Source organism: Cricetulus griseus, chromosome 2 (assembly GCF_003668045.3).
Source record: "Cricetulus griseus strain 17A/GY chromosome 2, alternate assembly CriGri-PICRH-1.0, whole genome shotgun sequence".
Lineage (NCBI taxonomy): Eukaryota > Metazoa > Chordata > Mammalia > Rodentia > Cricetidae > Cricetulus > Cricetulus griseus.
This window is the reverse complement of record NC_048595.1, coordinates 82,483,745-82,500,814: the sequence shown is the minus strand read 5'-3', so window position 1 is coordinate 82,500,814 and position 17,070 is coordinate 82,483,745. Positions and strand designations below refer to the sequence as shown.

Sequence of the window (17,070 nt, the reverse complement as noted above, 5' to 3'; positions counted from 1 at the left end):
TATTAAAGCAACTCACTGCAGGGAAAAAACAAAGCAGATGCCATTGGTTACCTGTAATGCAAGAAAATCTCCTGAAAATAAATCATTGTTATAAAAGGTCAGAATCAGGGCTGGAGTGATGGCTGAGTGGGTAAAGTGCCTACCGTGCAAGCATGAGGAACTGAGTTTGTCTCTCTAGCACCTGTATTAAAAAGTCGAACATGAAGCTGGGCATGACAGCTCATATCTTTAATCCTAGCACTTGGGAGACATAGGCAGGAGGATCTCTGTGAGTTCCAGGAGAGCCTGATCTACATAGTGAGTTCCAGGACAGCCAGAGCTATGTAAAGAGATCTTGTCTCAAAAAACCAAAACCAAGGGTAATGATGCATGCCTGTAGCTCCAGGACTTGGGGGAGAAGACAGGAGAATCCATGGGCTCACTGGCCTGGCAACCTAACTGAATTGTGAGCTCCATCCTCAGTAACAGATCCTGGCACAACAAAACATGGTGGAGAGTGATACAGGAAGAAATCAGATGTCAACTTCTGAAAGTACACAAGAGGAAGGGTAGGAGGAAAGAAAGATAAAAAGAGAAAGGCTGGAGAGGCAGTTCAGTGGTTAGGAGCACTTGCTGCTCTTGCAGAGGACCCAGGTTAGGTTCCCAGCACTCACAAGTGGTTCATAGCCATCTACAGTCTCAGTTCTATGGGATCTGATGATGTATTCTGACTTACACCTCATGGTCCAGTGGGGAGAGGTACATAGGAGACTACAACCCCAGGCACCCAGCACAGATAATACCAATGGTCAGGGTAAAGGGAGGACATGAAAGGTCCCCTGAGATAGGGCATGTGCTCAGCAGGGTCTAAGATATGGATGACTACAGGCAAGGCCTGACTCCACAATGAGCACCTACAAGGGGGAGGTCCGAGGAGGAAAGACAGAAGAGATTCGGAAAGGAGAAGTCCAAGAAGAACTGCAAGAGACTTGAAGGTCACGTGGGCCAAGTGCCACCTAGGAGCCTTGTCCTCTTGCAGACAGAAAGAACAAGACACTGCTAAGTGTGTAGGGGACCTGTTCCTGCTTCTGCATGTGGCTAAAGTTCCTAGAGTTAAACGCAAACAATAAAACATAAAGTGACTGGACACCTGGAATTTTGCTTAATTCAGTAGGGGTTGTGGGAGTGGGGGAAGAAGTTGGTATAATGGAAAAGGATCTAGGAGCTGTCCCATGTGGATGCTGCAGGGTAGGGAGGAGGGTGTCCACTAGACTGTTTAACTTCCAGAATATGTGATACTTTTTTTTCATAGCATTGGTTGAATGATACATGGACATGCTCACTGCTCTGTTGTTTTGAGACAAGGTCTCTAGTCCAAGCTAGCATAGAACTTAACTATTGCTGTGTAGCTAAGGATGGCCCTGAACATCTGACCCTCCTGCTTCCATTTACTGGACAGCTAGGGTTACAGACATGCACCTCCATAAGCATTTATGAGGTGCTGGGGATTGGACCTAGGGTTTTGGACTTGTGAAGCAAGCACTCTGCCGACTGAGTCACACCCCAATCTCCCTACTGCTCTTATTTGAGCAAGGGACAGGGTCTGTCTTTGGCACAGGGACCACTCCATCTTCACTAGCAGGGGATCCAGCCCAGAGTCAGAGCTTCCCTACTCCAATAAGGTGCCTGGGTGACACACAGGAACAAGAGTCTTGCTTACCTGCAGCTGATGAACCAGCTCAGTGGCTTGTTCGGGTGTCTGGAACTCCTGGGGCACCCTGGTGATGGGGTGGGCAAGGGAAGGGTCCTTGGCCAGGGATCTCTCTCCACTGCTCAGCAGTACCTCTCGAACAATCTCAGCTGGTGACTTGAAGATTAGGGGTCTGGTAGGGTCTTGTTGCCTGTTACGGCCTCTGGACTTGGGGGGTCGGTAGTTCTCATCTTTGGGAAACTTTACCCGGGGTCCCACCTTGGAGAAGTCAGGGAGTGGGTAGTTCAGGCGCCCCCGGCCATACTTGGGGGCAGCTGAAGAAGAGTGGCCAGCCAGAATGGCTCCTTGATTGTGCTGTGACACAACTTTCTTTACTGCCCCAAGCCGAGTACTTGGGGGGCTGATAGAGCCAGTAAACCGGGAGGGCAGTGGCTTCGGTGACGCCTTAGCTCTCTTCCAGGTTCGGTTCTCAAGCTGAGAACTGGGCAGGGTGGTGGTTTCTCGCCCCCATGTACCTGCAGAGCACTGAGGATTCTGGGCTGGTGCTGCTAAGGAGTCCCGGAATTCTGTGGGTGTTACCGGAGCAACGCCATCTCCGTTTCTGTCATCTGGCTGTGGGAGGTTGTGGCATGGACGCTGTGGCAGGGCTTCAGCCAGTGTGGCAGGCTGGGGGCAATCAGTGTCTCCTTCCCAGGTAGAACCAAGGCTGTCACTAGGTTGGCCCAGACTCACAGTCCCACTGCTCCAGGACTTTGCAGGGCTCTGTTCAACAGATGGATGAACCTTGGGGTGCTCGGAAGGTCTGTGTTTACTGCCTTGTTTGATAGAGGCCACCCAGTCTCCAGCTGGCCCCTGTTCCAGAGCCACAGGGCTGGAATTTCCCGGGTCTTCACACTCCAGCTCCGTACAACTCTCTTCAGCTAACTCTGCCTCAAGGCTTCCAGGGGCCTCATCCAGTTCCTCTTCAGACAGGTCCAGCTGTGGATTGTGCCTGGAGTGCCAGGGCAGAGGCAAGGTAGAACCCTCTGGGCTGCTTGCCTCATCAGCTTCTGTCTCTGGAAAGACAGGTCATTCATTCACTGCTGAGCATGTCTTGGGTCTGCAATGCCACCTGAGTCACTAAATGACCTCATGATGTGCAGATGGCAAGAACCTAGACACACCAAAGTGTGTCCCATTTCCACAAATGGCAACACCATCCCATATAGTTGCGTAAGGAAAAGCCTGGAGGCATCTTGGTTGTCTCCCTGTCCTTAGACCTTGATCTAGACGGTCCCTGTCCGGTTCCATCTACCTCCTACAGACCTGTCTGTAGACTCCTGCCACCATAGATATGCTTAAACCAACGTCTTCTGATGCTTGGACAAATGCAATAACCACTTAACCACCTCCTCCTTGTCCCCATTCCACTACCTGGAATCTCATCATGTCTTCCTATCGTCCCAGCACAAAGCAGACAGAGCCTTTCCTGTGGTCCTGTGGTCCCTGCTATTTCAATACCCATAACCCCACTGACCCTCAAAAGTACTGTGTTTGCATTCATCCCCGACCAGGGTCCTGTCTCCTTGCATTATCTCATAAGCTATTGGTGCTTCAGGCTGCATCTCAATCTTGACTCTACCAGGGAAGTTCTGAAGCTCCTGGATAAGGTCTTACGCCACCTCTGCAGGCTCTCCCGGGAGCCCTCTGAATCATAACACCTACTGCAGTGACAGCTGCTTGTTCAGTCTTGGAATTATTTTGTTAAAATAAGTCTCCAGAACACTGCAAGCTTCCTGAGGGCAAAGGCATTGGCTGCTTCTGTGCTCTATTGCATTTGAATAGCAGGTGCTCAATACTGTTTCTTGATGGAGTAGAAAGAAAGGGAAAAGATAAAGTGTGCACAGCTTCCAAGACATAGGTAGCTGTTGTAATTATTATGTAGTAGATATAACATTCACCTAACCATCCATCCATCCATCCATTCACGTCACCCATCCATCCATTCATCCATTTGCACCTCAGCCATCACCCATCCCTGCATACATAATCCACCCACCCATCCATCCTTTCAAGCATCCACCTATCCTTTAAAGGACCTGTCTGTCCATTTATCCATCCATCCATCCATCCATTCATCCATCCATCCATCCATCCATCCATCCATCCATCCATCCATCCATCCATCCATCCATTCTTTCAAGCATCCATCCATTTATCCATCCTGTAAGGCATTCTATCTATCTATCTATCTATCTATCTATCTATCTATCTATCTATCTATCTATCTCCAAGCCATCATCCATCTATCACCCCAGCCAACATCCATTCTACAGGCAGCCATATTTACTGAGTACCTACTTAGTCTGATCTGTCTGGAATAGATTCAGTTCTGCATGAGACACACTAGGTAACACTACATAGACTCTGCTCTGACTGGAGGTGCCTTTTTCATAACCCCTGTATGACTTGATGTTCCATAGTCCTCTTTCCCCTAACTCTTGGCAATTCATATCTCCTGGCTACTTAAAACTGTGTTTCAGAGCTGTCCTGGACCTGTACTCACTCTATGCTCTTCTTATCCCTGCCTAAAGACCATGAACAAGTCACTGATACCTGGTAGTCTAGTTTAAACTCGAGGCTTGTTCCTCTTGGCTGCAGAGAGTTGGAGTGGAGAGAGGGAAGCTGTTATGTATCTTAAGAAGAGGCACCTCTGCCTATTGTCTTAAACATCTCTATCCCCATTTCCTCAGAAATGATTCACTCTCAAGGCTGAGAATATAGTTCAGCCTTAGAGCATTTGCATGGCTTATAGAAGGCTTGAGGTTCAATTTCTAGTAACATAGACACACACTAAAAATAAATAAACAAACAAACAAACAAATGCAAGAAAACAGCTCCCAAATGACAGTTGTGGCAAGCATGAAACACTTGGGGGTAATGGCACAAATGGGTTTCTCTATGGTCTGAGGGTTCTACTGATTTAAGGGGATCTAATGTGGGCACATCCTATTCATACTCTAATAGAGAAGCCACTGCACATCAAGACTTCCCTGTTCCCAATGGTGTCAGCATGCCCATTTCATCAGTAGGGAAACCAAGGCTAGGGTGGAGAGCAGATATGCATGGGTGAAGCTGAGAAGTTTCTCCAAACTGGCCTCCTGGCAATGGGAGAACAGCCACTGGAGCAGATGAAGAATGTCAACATTCCCTCTGCTGACTAGGGTTTAGAAGAATCCTTAGAACAAGCCTAAGCCCTGAGCCAAGCAATTCAAGTTACCAAACACAGGATGGTGGCAAGTATGCAAAGACACTGGATGGCATTCTCCTCTGTGGTATTCACCACAGCACAAACCAGAAACTGTATCCTGCAGGGGAGGAGAGATTGGCTCAAAGGATTGTGGGAGCGCCCTGGTCCGTGCAGGTCCTAGGAGAGACTTGTGGAAGAATGGTGGGAAAATGGGGGAGAAATTCCTAGCTATTGAGATAACAACAAAGCAAGTGACAATGGAATATTTCAACACATATTTGCATATTCATAGATACATTTGCATATTGGAAAGCAGTCTCACTTGTGGAGGGGTAGAATGAGCAGTTTTAAAATTTACTTCTTATTTGCTTACATTTTCCAAAATGCGCAGTATTATTGTGCAATTTACATGTTAAAAATAGAATTTAATTAAGGGCTGTAAAGATACCCCTGTTTCCTTGCTTCTGCTAGAAGGTAGGCTCTTTGGGGAACAGGTCACCACTGCAGGCTCCAGGAGTTCACCTCACCTTCTCCAGAAGACTCTTCGAATTCCTGCATGCCTGGGTCCCACTCCAGGGGTGGTGGGTGCTCCTGTGCCTGGCGGAAGTCCTCCAGGAGCTCAGGGCTGGTGGTTTTAGGAAGAGACTGCTCATTTCCCCAGCCCTGGTCACTGCTTCCATCTGCATACTGCTCTTCAGCCCAAGCCCAGCGCCGCCTCTGGGGCCCTTGCCCCAGGCCTGGTCCAGCCCAGTGTGCCTCTGTCCCTGAGCTGGCCATGGGGCCTGGCCTAGCTTCACCTGGGCCACTTCATCTTCAAGAGACTGGACTGCAGCTGGGGGTCCAAGTCACAGGTGGCTCCTCTCAGCACAAGCCATCCTGCCTGTGGCCTGTTGGGGTACAACCAATAGATGATATCAATCCTCAGGGTCTTCTATCATCCATCCAGGATCCCCAGAGGCAAGTAGCCCTCTCCTGTGTGACCTTGGGTGACTCATTGTCCTCATTTGTCATCAATGAGGTGAGGATTCCTTTTCCTCTAGGACACAGGGTAACGTGCTAACACTCAGCACACTATGTAAGTGTCCCCTAAATGCCAGCTACTGTCACTGCACACCTATCTCTGTCTGCAGGCACTATGCAAAGGCCCTTCTCACAGCACTGACTGCCCAAGGGAGGACATACACAGATTAGCAAGCAGCCACTGTCCAGGTGAGGGGTGATAGATGCCCTGGTCATATCACCTCAAGCCCAGGGAAGGCACCACGTGATTTCCTTGAACTCAGGTTGAAAGCAGGGACCCAATTCCAATGCCCAAGCTAATTGAAAGCAGGCATGCATGCAAACACGCCTCCACACATGTCCCAGCAACCCCACTCACAACACCCAGGCATCCATCCATCTGCATGGAGAAACAATTTGCGGTCTCTGCATACAGCAGAGTATTATTCAGCTACAGAAAGGGATGGGATTACAGCAGAAAAAAGGAATGAAGTCCCAACATGTGTGACAATATCGGTAAAATCACTGCTGTATAAAAAACAGACACGAGAATCCTGAGTGAGTTCAAGGGTTGCAGGGCACAGACCAGGTGAGTCCAGAGAGGAAGGGGGCCAAGTGATGGCTGCCACAGTGATGCTTGGGAGGGAAGAAGGGACCCTCACTGCTCAATGGGCATAGGGTTTCCTTGAAGGGTGAGGAAAATGTTCTGAAAGTAGAAGAAACCCGATGCAACCGTGTGGTTGTGCTAGGTGTTGCTGAGTGTTTGGTTTCATGTTATATGAATTTTGCCTCAACAAGAGAAACTAGAGCACTGTAAGCCAGGGGTCCTGTGAGTACAGGGGCTGGGTGACTGACAGCAGGGAGTGCTGGAAAGTAGGAAGGCCAAACCCACAAAACCTCTCATGACATCTTCAGCAGCTACATGGGACTCTCAGGCAGAGGGCCCAGCCAAGAGGCAGTGGAGAAGGTCCTCTTTATTGCTATGGAATAGCAGACCAGGGTGCACAGCCTGGGGACTTTGGGAAGGGCCCTGGTGGCAGGGGAGGATGTTCCTCTTCTCATTTTTCTTTTCTTTTCACACTCTATTTCTAACACTTTGCTGGTATTTCCTGTGTGCATCACTGTGTTGAGCCCAGGAAACCCAGCCTCAGTTCAGAGGCACAGGAGCTAGGAGCTGCCAGTCAGTCAGTTCTCAAAGACACACTTACTTTATATAAAGGTAGAAAAACTGAGGCCCAGAGAGATTGCCCAGAGCAGCAGAGGGGTGAACACCAGGTTGGGGTGGAGGCCCCAGCCTCTTGGTACCAGCATAGGATCTTCCATCCTGGCCAGCATAGTTCCCCAGCCTCTGGAGTTGGGCAGTCAGAATGGTCCTAGAACCTCCAGGGCTCTTGGATCCTGCCTTCAGTACGTAGTTGGGAAAAGTCATCAGGCAGCTATTTCTAGACTTAGTTCCCCAGAGACTAGGGCTGCATGGGAAAGGCTGACTTCACAAAGGCTAGGGGTGACTCAGGCCAACCCTCCTTTAATTGTGACTCTGGCTTTAGGCATGGGGGCTCAAGGGCTTCTCTGCCTGCCCCTCAGCCAGTCTTTCTCCATTCCTGTGGAACCCCCACATTTCCTGTGTTATCTCCACACTGTTCTCACTCTGTCAGGCTAGCACAAAGCATGACTGATATCTATCTGCCCAGCTCATTGGTAAGACCAAGGCTCAGAGAAAACAGTGACTCAGCCAGGATCACCTGGTCAGTAAGTGGGATAACAAGAGGTCAGTCCTAGCCCAGAGCTCTCTTAGGTGCTTTTGGAACCACATATCCCCAACAGCAAAAATCTGCACATGTACACCTCTAGGTAGACTTTAATCTGTATATCGGGATAGTGGATATTCTATGCGTGCTAGAAAGAATATTTTAAAATGAAGCAATAGAGAGCTGGGGAGATGCTCAGCAGCTAAAGGCATTTGCTGCCAAGTCTGAGGACCTGAGTTTGATCCCTGGGACCCACATGATAGGAGAGAACTGACTCTTAAAAGTGTTGTGAGTGCTCCATACGTGCTATGGCAACACATATGCACAAACACAGACACACATAATTAATGTATTTTTTAGGAGGATGAATAGGTGAGACCAGGGAGATGGTTCAGTAGGTGAAATGCTGTTTGTACAACCCTCGCGAGCTGAGTTCGAATCTCCAGAACCCACATAAAAGCTGGATGTGGTAGTGCAAGCACCTGTGATTCTGGCATAGCCCTCCCAGGAGATGTGAGGCAGAGACAGGAGAGTGTTGGGAGCTGGCAGGCCAGCTGACCTGGCATGTGCAGCAGTGAATGAGAGACCAGCCCAAACAAGCCAGAAAGCAAGACTATATGTCAGGGTGCCCTCTGACCTCTGCCACATGCAGTGCCACTCATGCACGCACGCACGCTACAGAGCCTGCACCCTTGCTCAAATCCATGGTGAGGGGGGATCTTGACCTTGAGTGTGCAGGAGAATTCTGTAAGCACTCAGTCTCTGTCTTCAGGATCCTGGCTCAGCGCCCCTGGGACAGGGCCTCAGAACCTTTAAACCAAGACCGTAACAGGGTTTCCCCCATTTTCTGGCTCCCAGTGTGGAGGTATGGGCAGATAGAGGGGTGCAACCACATCTTGCCTCATCCTGACGTCTCTGCTGAGGAAGGGCTGTGGCGTGTGGTTTTCTGACTTTTGAAAGGTTATTTTTCCCCCCTGATCCACCGCAGAGCAGCCTGCCCAATCGTAGAGACCTCTGCATGCAAAAAGAGGAACAGCCTATTTTCTGCAATGACTCAGTGGCAGAAATCTCACTGTGCTCAGAGGAGCCTGCATGTCACAGGCAGCAGCGGTCAGTGGCTACAGTTCTGCACCCATCCCTCAGGCACTTCGACATGTGAGCTTTTCCTGGAAAAGAACTTAGTCTTCTGTGTAAGCCACAGATTTCAGTGCCATGGAGCCTGGGGCCGGCCAGTCAGGTAGTCAATCAACAAACATACATCAATGCCAAACATGTGCCAACCTCAGGCAGAGATGAAGCTGCAACAGAGAAGCAGGATGAGCATCAGGCAAGCAGAACCCAGCCCTGGTGTGACTGCCTTTTGAGGCATGTGGCTGGCTGACTACTCCTCTCTGAAAAGGGGAGACAGAGGTGTGTCCATCACCCTGCTCTGGGGAGCACACTGGCCCAAGATGCACCAAATGAACTTGGAGGTTCTCATGCCCTAGGATACAGAAAAGAGTAAGTTTGCCAATATCCCACCCTCCACAGGGGACGCAATCCAGAAAAGTCACTGAAGAAGGAAGTATGAGGACAACTTTAACAGACCAAGCACATCTAGGGGAGAATGAGGAAGGGTTTTCAGCACAGAGAAAACAGCATAGACAAAGGCATGGAGGTCTGAAAATGTAGGCTGAACTTCAAGGAGAGCTGAGGGCCTGGTCCCTGAGTGCCCCCACACACAGGCAGCAAAGTCCTAACAACCATTGCAGGGCAACAGTGGAAGCTGGTGAAGGCGCTAGCCTTATGGACGTCTATAACTAAGGCCCGCTAAGGATTGGGCCATTGGGCTAAGTGTCTCCACATGCCCCAGAGAAACTGTACTCACTCCCAGGAAGCGCACCCACACTGCTTTTTCTGTGCCTCCAAAATGATGCCCATGCAGCCCTGTTCTCCATGTTCTAACACACTCCATGGACTCTGTTGAGTTCCTGGCTAGAGATTCGCTTCTTTCCTACTGCTCCCCTGTGTGTGTGTGTGTGTGTGTGTGTGTGTGTGTGTGTGTGTGTGTGTGTGTAATGGGATGGGGCTGTTCTTGCCCTGAGCCATTACAAAACCTGTAGACCCTCCCATGCCATCCAGCCAAGGACAGCCAGGGCATACCTACCTTAACTTCACTCCAAGGAGCAAACTAAGGCAGACACCTAAGGAGTCCTCCTCACAACCAGGAAGTTCAGATTGGAGAGGAACACTGCAGCTATTAAACCAAAGTGATCAGACTTGTAGGAGGCAGGAGGATGGCAGGGGAGACCTCCAGATCAAACTGCTGGGCCCTTGTCAAGGGCTAGGCAGTGGGATTGGAAAGCAGGGAATAGACCAATTTTCACAAGGAGTGGCCACTGGTCTTCAGGAAGCAGAGATACCAACTATGGATGTCCCCAGCCTGCCCCTGACTCACTCAAGCAGCCAGAAGGAAGAGAAAAGGGTCAGACTATTACTGACTCTCATCTTGCCCTACTTTAGGTCCAAACTGAACTCCTGGCCCCCAGAACATCCAGACTGTTTCTGACCATGTCGGGGAGGGGGATGTCATTTCCTGGCCCGCTTGTCCCTCCTGCACATCTCCAGGGACTCTCAGCAACCCAAGCACTAAATGGACATAAGATGGCCCCACCCTGGGCACAGAGAGGGACCAACACTGTCTAAGTTCACCAAGGGAACCAAATCAGAGCTGGAACTGGACACTAGCATCCCGGAGTCCACTATGGTTTGGGGGCCGGGCTCCCTGAGCTGGACAGGAGTGGCAACAGCTGCATAGCTGTGACTTCCTGGCTGGGCTGACTGCCAGGGTTGTCCAGAGAGTCTATGACTGGCCCTTCCAGAGGGAAGGCGGCCTTCCCGCTGTCCCTCCTCCTGGCTCAGTTCCTTACCTCACTTGGACTATACCACCATCCTGCCGGCCTGGGCTCAGGGGAGCTGCCCACAAGGTCTTTGTTTCAAACCTGGGGAGCCCCCTACCTCCGAAGCACCCTGGACCGCCTCCAGATGGCTCTGCCAGCCAGAACCGCCTCAGCTCACAGGCAAGCATTGCTCCTCACTTCTCCCCGCCCCTGCAGCTGAGGCCTGGCCTTGCCTCCTCCTTCTGGCAGGAAGCGCCCAGCCTGATTTCCTACAAGTGTTTGTGAAAAGGAGGGGGTTTGCTGTGCAGAGCTGGCGCCAAGAACTTAACCCCTTGCTGGGCAAGTGTGGGGCTAAACTGGTTGGAGGAGCTCACAGGAGCTTCTGAGGCCTTGGGCTTGGGACCATTTCAGCTGCAAGCCTGCATATGCTGGCCCAGAGACAGAAGTCCAGAGAAGGCCAGGCACTTGTCTGAGGTCACGTTACATACTGGACCTGGGAAGGGGAGCCTGCAGCCCCCCATGAGTCCTCTTCAGCCACCAATGACATATCAGAGTCTCTCCTCCCATTTTTTAGGTCTCAGTGCCCACACCCTGGCTGCTTCCGGTGTTTCTGAGCCTGAGGACTTATAGAACCAAGTAGGTTCAGAGCACCAGTAGTTTCAGGTCCCAGATGTGGGACATGCCCTGGCAGAAGACACAGGGCCTGAGAGTAACAAGTTGGGGAGGTGAGGCAGGACCACCAGGAAGGTCTGGGTGGGCAGTTCACAGCCACACAAGGGACCGGAAGGACAGAGAGGCAAGAGCTAGCCACAGGCAGGGCTGAAGCAGAACATTCTAGAAAGGCAGATGCAAAGACATCAGAGCTTGAAAACAACAGGGTGTTCTGTGAGAGGCCTCCGTGCCAGGGAAGAAGGTACAGGAACTGTCTCTTCAGGATCCGGGCTGGATCAGAGAAGCCAGGAGGAGGCAAGAGCCACATACAAGGGAAGACATCGCAGGATTTGCCCAGAGCCTTATTCCTGGCTCCCCACTCTGCCCATCCTGACCCAGAGAGTCAAGTCAGGAAACAGAAAAGACATGAGATCAACCCTCTGACATCCAGAAAGCCCGCAGGGGACCTCAAGGAGTAGCCAGGCTAGGGGCCACCCAAGTGTGATGGAGAGAAGGAATCTTAGAATCCACAAGCTAGGGGATTCAATGTCAGCTCACCTCCTGCGGGCTCTGTGACCTGGATGGCTCCACCACCTTGAGCCACAGTTTTCCTTTCTGTGAAGCAGGGCTAAACAGAATGGCAACTGCACAGGGGCTGCTGACAATTTGATGACAAATGGCGTGCCCGATGTACAGTAGGGGACTTAGGAGCTAGTTCATCACCACAGTTTCTACCCCTAAGTCTCCTTAGGTGAGAGTTCCTGGTCTCCTCCAAGGGCTTGTGACTGATGAATGAATGGAATAAAGGAAGTCTCTGAGGGCCAGCTGCCTGTGTCTGGCTAAGACAGCATCAAGCACCTTCAAGCACCATCCCTGTCCCTGCCTCATATCCACATCTGGGTGGTAGGGTTCTTTCTGCAGCCTCCAGGGACTATGGAACTGAGCCAAATCTTGCCAAGGCCTTCCCTGCTGCTCTGGCGACCATGTGCTCCATTATGTGGGAGGCAGGCTCCCCTGACATCCTGTCACTCATTCACTCACCATCCCCCATCATTAACTCATCAGCACCAGGTGGCTGCTGCTGCTGGCACACCCTCGGCCTTTTTCAGCGGCAGCGGCCAGTATTTACTGTCCTTCACCCTGCCACTTGGGCCTTGTCCTCCCACCCCCTGCCATTGCCCACATGGTATATACCATCCTTGATTTACTCAACCAAATCCACAGCCAAACTGAGCTTGGACTCAGTAGCATTCTCCTGTCCCCAGATGGGCCCATCCTTTACTCAGATTCTCAGGCCAGACTGGCTGGTCCATTTGGCCACTCCCTTCCATTTTCTACATTTCCCAAACTCCACCCAGACTCTGGCTCTGTCTGTCCCCTCATATCTTCTAGAATCTTCCTCGCCTGGATAGCCCTGCCCCCAGAGCCCCCAACAGCCTCATGGGATCTTCTCAAACACAAACACCCAAACAGCTTTATTCATTTTTTGCCATTCAGGATGTTTGTCCACACCACTAGAACAGACAGAAGCTGCAGCCCAGCCCTGTTTCAGCCTCTCTCCCTCCGTGCTTGCTTGCTCGAGTCTCTACCCCCTCACTGCTCCCCAGAAGGTACTCCCCAACAGAGTGCTCCCCAACAATATTGGTGCTTTTCACCAACATTCACCTCTACTCCTTGTTGACTTTGAGCTGCTTGCAGACCTAGCTCCTGCATGACCTCCTTGGGACTTGCCATTTGTCCTGGCGCTCACCAGGTAATGATCTGCCTAGCGTTTGTCTCTTGACTCCTGGGAGGACCTCCTGAAGCACTCAGTACTAAGTCCCTGGTACCCAACATGGGTTGACCCAGGACAGAAACACCACAGACACTTTCTGGATCAGTGTAGCAGTGGCCCAGATAGCTGTCTGTAGGTCCCTAGCAGTCAACTAGACTGGTGTGAGGTGTCCATCTCACAGCTGAGTACATAAGGTCCCTAGAACCCACACAACTTGCCCAAGGCCACAAAGCTGGTGAACATGGTGAGATTCAGATACATGAGGACCTGGCTTGGCTCGGCCAAGCCTGGTGCTCACCCCACCCAGCCTATGGAGTTCCTAAGACCTACACACAGGGGAGCCCAGGGTGGAGCCCAAGGCCTAGGTTACAACTCCTCTACAAAAGGAGGCTCTGCTTTCCCTCACGAGCACCCTATGCCTTCCTTAGCTTTCTTAGCCTTCTCATCAGATGTAGTTAGAACTGGCTGTAGAAGGAGACTTTTCTTCCACTGCTCAAGGAAGGAAACTGAGGCCCAGAAGAAAGACATTAGTTCTCAGCCACCCAGACAAGAAACCAAAAGTAAAACCCTGCACCCTGGCCATCAGCTGCTGGAGCATAACAAGCCTTCTGGTGTTTGCCCTGGCCTTGGGTCCAGATGCTTGTTTGACTTTTGCCCTCTCTTTGCCACTGCTTAGCCATCTTCCCTCCCTCAATCCTTCTGGAGCCCCAGAAGTACAGCAGAACCACAAGAAGCCCAGCCGTCTTGATATATCAGTCAGACATCATAGGAGCGGGGCTGTCACTCCATCCCAGACCCTCCTGTGTCCTGGCTCTCCTTCCCTGGGAAGGTCACTCTCTCTTCCTGTCCAGGAGGCTGACCTTCCAGGTCAAGGACATAGTGCATCTGGGTAGGGACAGATGCCACAGAGTATCAAAGAAAGTGATGGAAGCCTGATTAGGGACCTCTGACTCCCAGGTCACCAGGTCACCTTTCTCTGAGCTTTGGATCTGGGGCTTCAAGAGATGGTCACCAAGAGGCTGGGCACACAGCTCAGCAGTCAAGAGTACTTGCTGCTCTTGCAGAGAACTAGGGTTCAGTTCCCAGAATTCATGTGATGGCTCACACCACCTGTTCCATGGAATCCAAGGCCATCTTCCAGCCTATGTGAGCATGAGGCACACACATGGAACACATACATACATGTAGAGAAAATACTCACACACATAATAAATGAAGCTGGGGGAGGGAGGGAGGAAAGGTGAGAGGGAAAGAGGGGGAGAGAGAGAGAGAGAAAATCTGAGGTGATCAGAGGTCCACTGAGTCTCCTGGACTCCATTCTATTAGCCCATCCAAGAAACCCCATTGTGCTGATTTGTCATGGAGACAAGCTGAGACTTCCAGGGCTCTTGGAGGCTGAGTGACCCTGGCAAGATCCTTGCTGATAAAGACTTTTGAGTCCAGTCCCAGGTTACTCATCTGTAAGACAGGGCACAGGATGACTCAGAGGATGGTGTGGTGTGCACCCTCAGGTGTTGACACAGTGCCTTAGCTGGCACAGCGTGCCTGCCCGGGAGCAATGGCCTCGACCTCAGTGATGTGGCCACATGTCATGTACCCCAGACTTCCCCCATCATAAGTCAAAGCTCCGGGTTCACAACCCACACACAAAGGGGAGCTAGTCCTCCCAAGTGTGAGGGGTACTATTACCATGTGGCTCCCAAAACAGTTCTGGGGCCAATGACCTGGCTAGGAAATGTGTGTTTATCCTTAGCCATTTAGGAGGGGAGGAAACAGACCGTTCTTAGCTAATAAAGATGGGTTATTAAGAAGGTATATGCAACCATATGATGCCAATCTCTCAATATTTTTTCAAAGTAAAAATCTGAAAGTTCACAGTAACAAGACTGTATTGCTAACAGTGAGGTTTTATTGAGCACTTACTTTGTGTCAAATACCTTGTAAAAGTCTTCCTAGGGTTTAGTTCTTATTCCCCAACCTCCATACCAATCCAAGGAGACAGGAATTCCTCCTCCTGTTTTACAAGTGAGAAAGAGGGACTTGAACCATTATGTACAATCTTAATTATTTTGTGACTGAAACAGTTAGTAAAGAGGTTGGAAACAACCTCAGTATCCAACAATAGAGGACTGCAAAAATAAATGTTTGTTCCCAGCAGGGCAGTGGTGGCACACGTCTTTAATCCTCGCACTTGGGAGGCAGAGGCAGGTGGATCTCTGTGAGTTGGAGGCCAGCCTGGTCTACAGAGAGAGTTCCAGGACAGCCAGGGCTACAACAGAGAAATCCTGTCTCACAAACAAACAAACAAAAACAAAACAAAATTGTATTCGTTCTCAAAGGAACAGTTTTTAGCTATTCTCAGAAGAATATGGTATGGTGTTCACAACTGTAATATGTAGACTAAAGGTGTAGTTCAATGCAGTGGGCAAAGGCCCCAGTTCCACCTCCAGCAGACAGACAGACAGACAGACAGACAGACAGACACACACACACACACACACACACACATACACACACACATACACACACACACACACACACACACACACACACACACACACACACACACACACGAATGCATGCACGCATGCACACACGAACACAGGGGCTTCCACCTGCCTCACATCTGCACAGCAACACTAGGGCACACCCTGGCTCAGTCCCCTTTTCAGAGTTGACAGAGCAGCTGGGCACTGAGCCTCTTTTCAGCCTACCCAGGGACACCCAGCAGCCCCACACCTTCTTTTTATCTGATGCCTTGAGCTGTCTTCTTCTCTAACTACTGTACAACATTTGAAAACAACACAAAGAAGAGGAGGCTCCCTGCTCTGAGCCTTGGCGACTCTTAGTATTTTGAGGCATAGCACTTATTATCTGATTGGCTCCTCATAAGCAAATAGGCATGTAAAAAATAAGGAAGACTCAGAGAAGTTACACAGCTTGCTCAAAGTCACACAGTATATTAAGGACATTCATAAATATAGTGCTCCCCCTACAAATTAATCCCTTACTTGGGGGGCTCCTAGAACTTGCATCTCCTTCCCCCAAGTTCTTGGTCCTTGGCTGTAGTCCCGGGACTCCAAGGAGACTGACATCTGGGCATGCTATCTGGCTTTGATCCCAACTCCTCTCTGGAATAGGCTATGGGGTGATGGGTGCTGGCAAGGGTCTAGAGATGGGTGGGGGAGGCCCTGGCTTAGCAGTCCAGTTGATTTGGCTGATACTTGGCAGTGGGGACCAGAGTCAGTATGGGGCTATAGGCGGGATGGAGGAGAGACTAGAGGCTAAAATGGGAGGCCATGGGGCAGGACTATCAGCCAGTCATACCTTGATTGTTTTCTTCTGGAACCTCTTTGATACCCTCCCCCACAGCCAGGGACCCTGGGTAGGCTGAAAAGTGCTACCCCAGAAGGTGTTCTGGAGATACCAACCATGTTCTCTCCAGGTTTCCCAGGACATTGTTCCTCCCTCAGAGCCCACGTCACCCTCCAGTGCTCCCAAGTCCTGGACAGGCTGCCAGGTGACTCTAAGGGCTCAGGCACAGAGACAGCTGTGGGAAGATGCTTGGACACTTCAAGGTGAAAGGGCTAATCTTTTGGAACTCAAACTCACACGACCCTAGCCCAGCACTGGCTGCTGTCCACTGAGCTACATTCTCAGCTGGCACATGACTCCAAAAAGCACTGATACACAGTACTTACTGGTTCCCTCTGTGTAAGCTCCAACATGCTATCACAGAATTCAGTGCTGGGTACTGCTGGAGACCATTGGCATACACTCCTGCACATCCCAAACTGAGAATCTGCCAGACCCAGAGAACAACTGTGACTCAAGGTGAGTGATTTAAATTCTCTGAACCTTAGACTAAAAAATAGGGACAATAGCATCCACCTAGTGGCAACGCTAGGAAATGAAGTGACAGAATGGAGCAGGGCTCTGTACTGGGCACCGGGGAGATAATAGCTTCACCCACCCCACCTCCCTACCTCCAGTGAGACTTCTGGTACAGTGACTTGAAGCAGTGCCCAATGCACTAGCTAATGTCACCAATATAATGTTATTGTTGTTATTCTGTTCTTTCTCTGACTTCAATTTCTTTA

The 17,070-nt window shown here is 50.5% G+C and overlaps 1 protein-coding gene across 5 annotated transcripts in view; it reads right to left on the bottom strand.

Annotated features, from left to right (window-relative positions):
• The window catches only part of Akna (AT-hook transcription factor), a 45,784-nt gene that overhangs the window by 26,974 nt on the left and 1,740 nt on the right, over positions 1 to 17,070 (bottom strand). Inside the window, exons 2-4 of one of the 5 annotated variants that reach the window (XM_035439849.1) lie at positions 14,894 to 14,984; positions 5,447 to 5,806; positions 1,700 to 2,745 (exon numbers count right to left, since the gene is read on the bottom strand). In XM_035439849.1, coding sequence (XP_035295740.1) covers positions 1,700 to 2,745; positions 5,447 to 5,696 — 1,296 coding nt within the window. In that variant the 5' untranslated portion in view covers positions 5,697 to 5,806; positions 14,894 to 14,984. Of the gene's footprint in view, positions 1 to 1,699; positions 2,746 to 5,446; positions 5,807 to 9,812; positions 10,488 to 10,575; positions 11,123 to 14,893; positions 14,985 to 17,070 lie in introns of those variants that run through there. The other 4 variants (XM_027400285.2, XM_027400281.2, XM_027400282.2 and 1 more) reach the window with 4 other exon arrangements.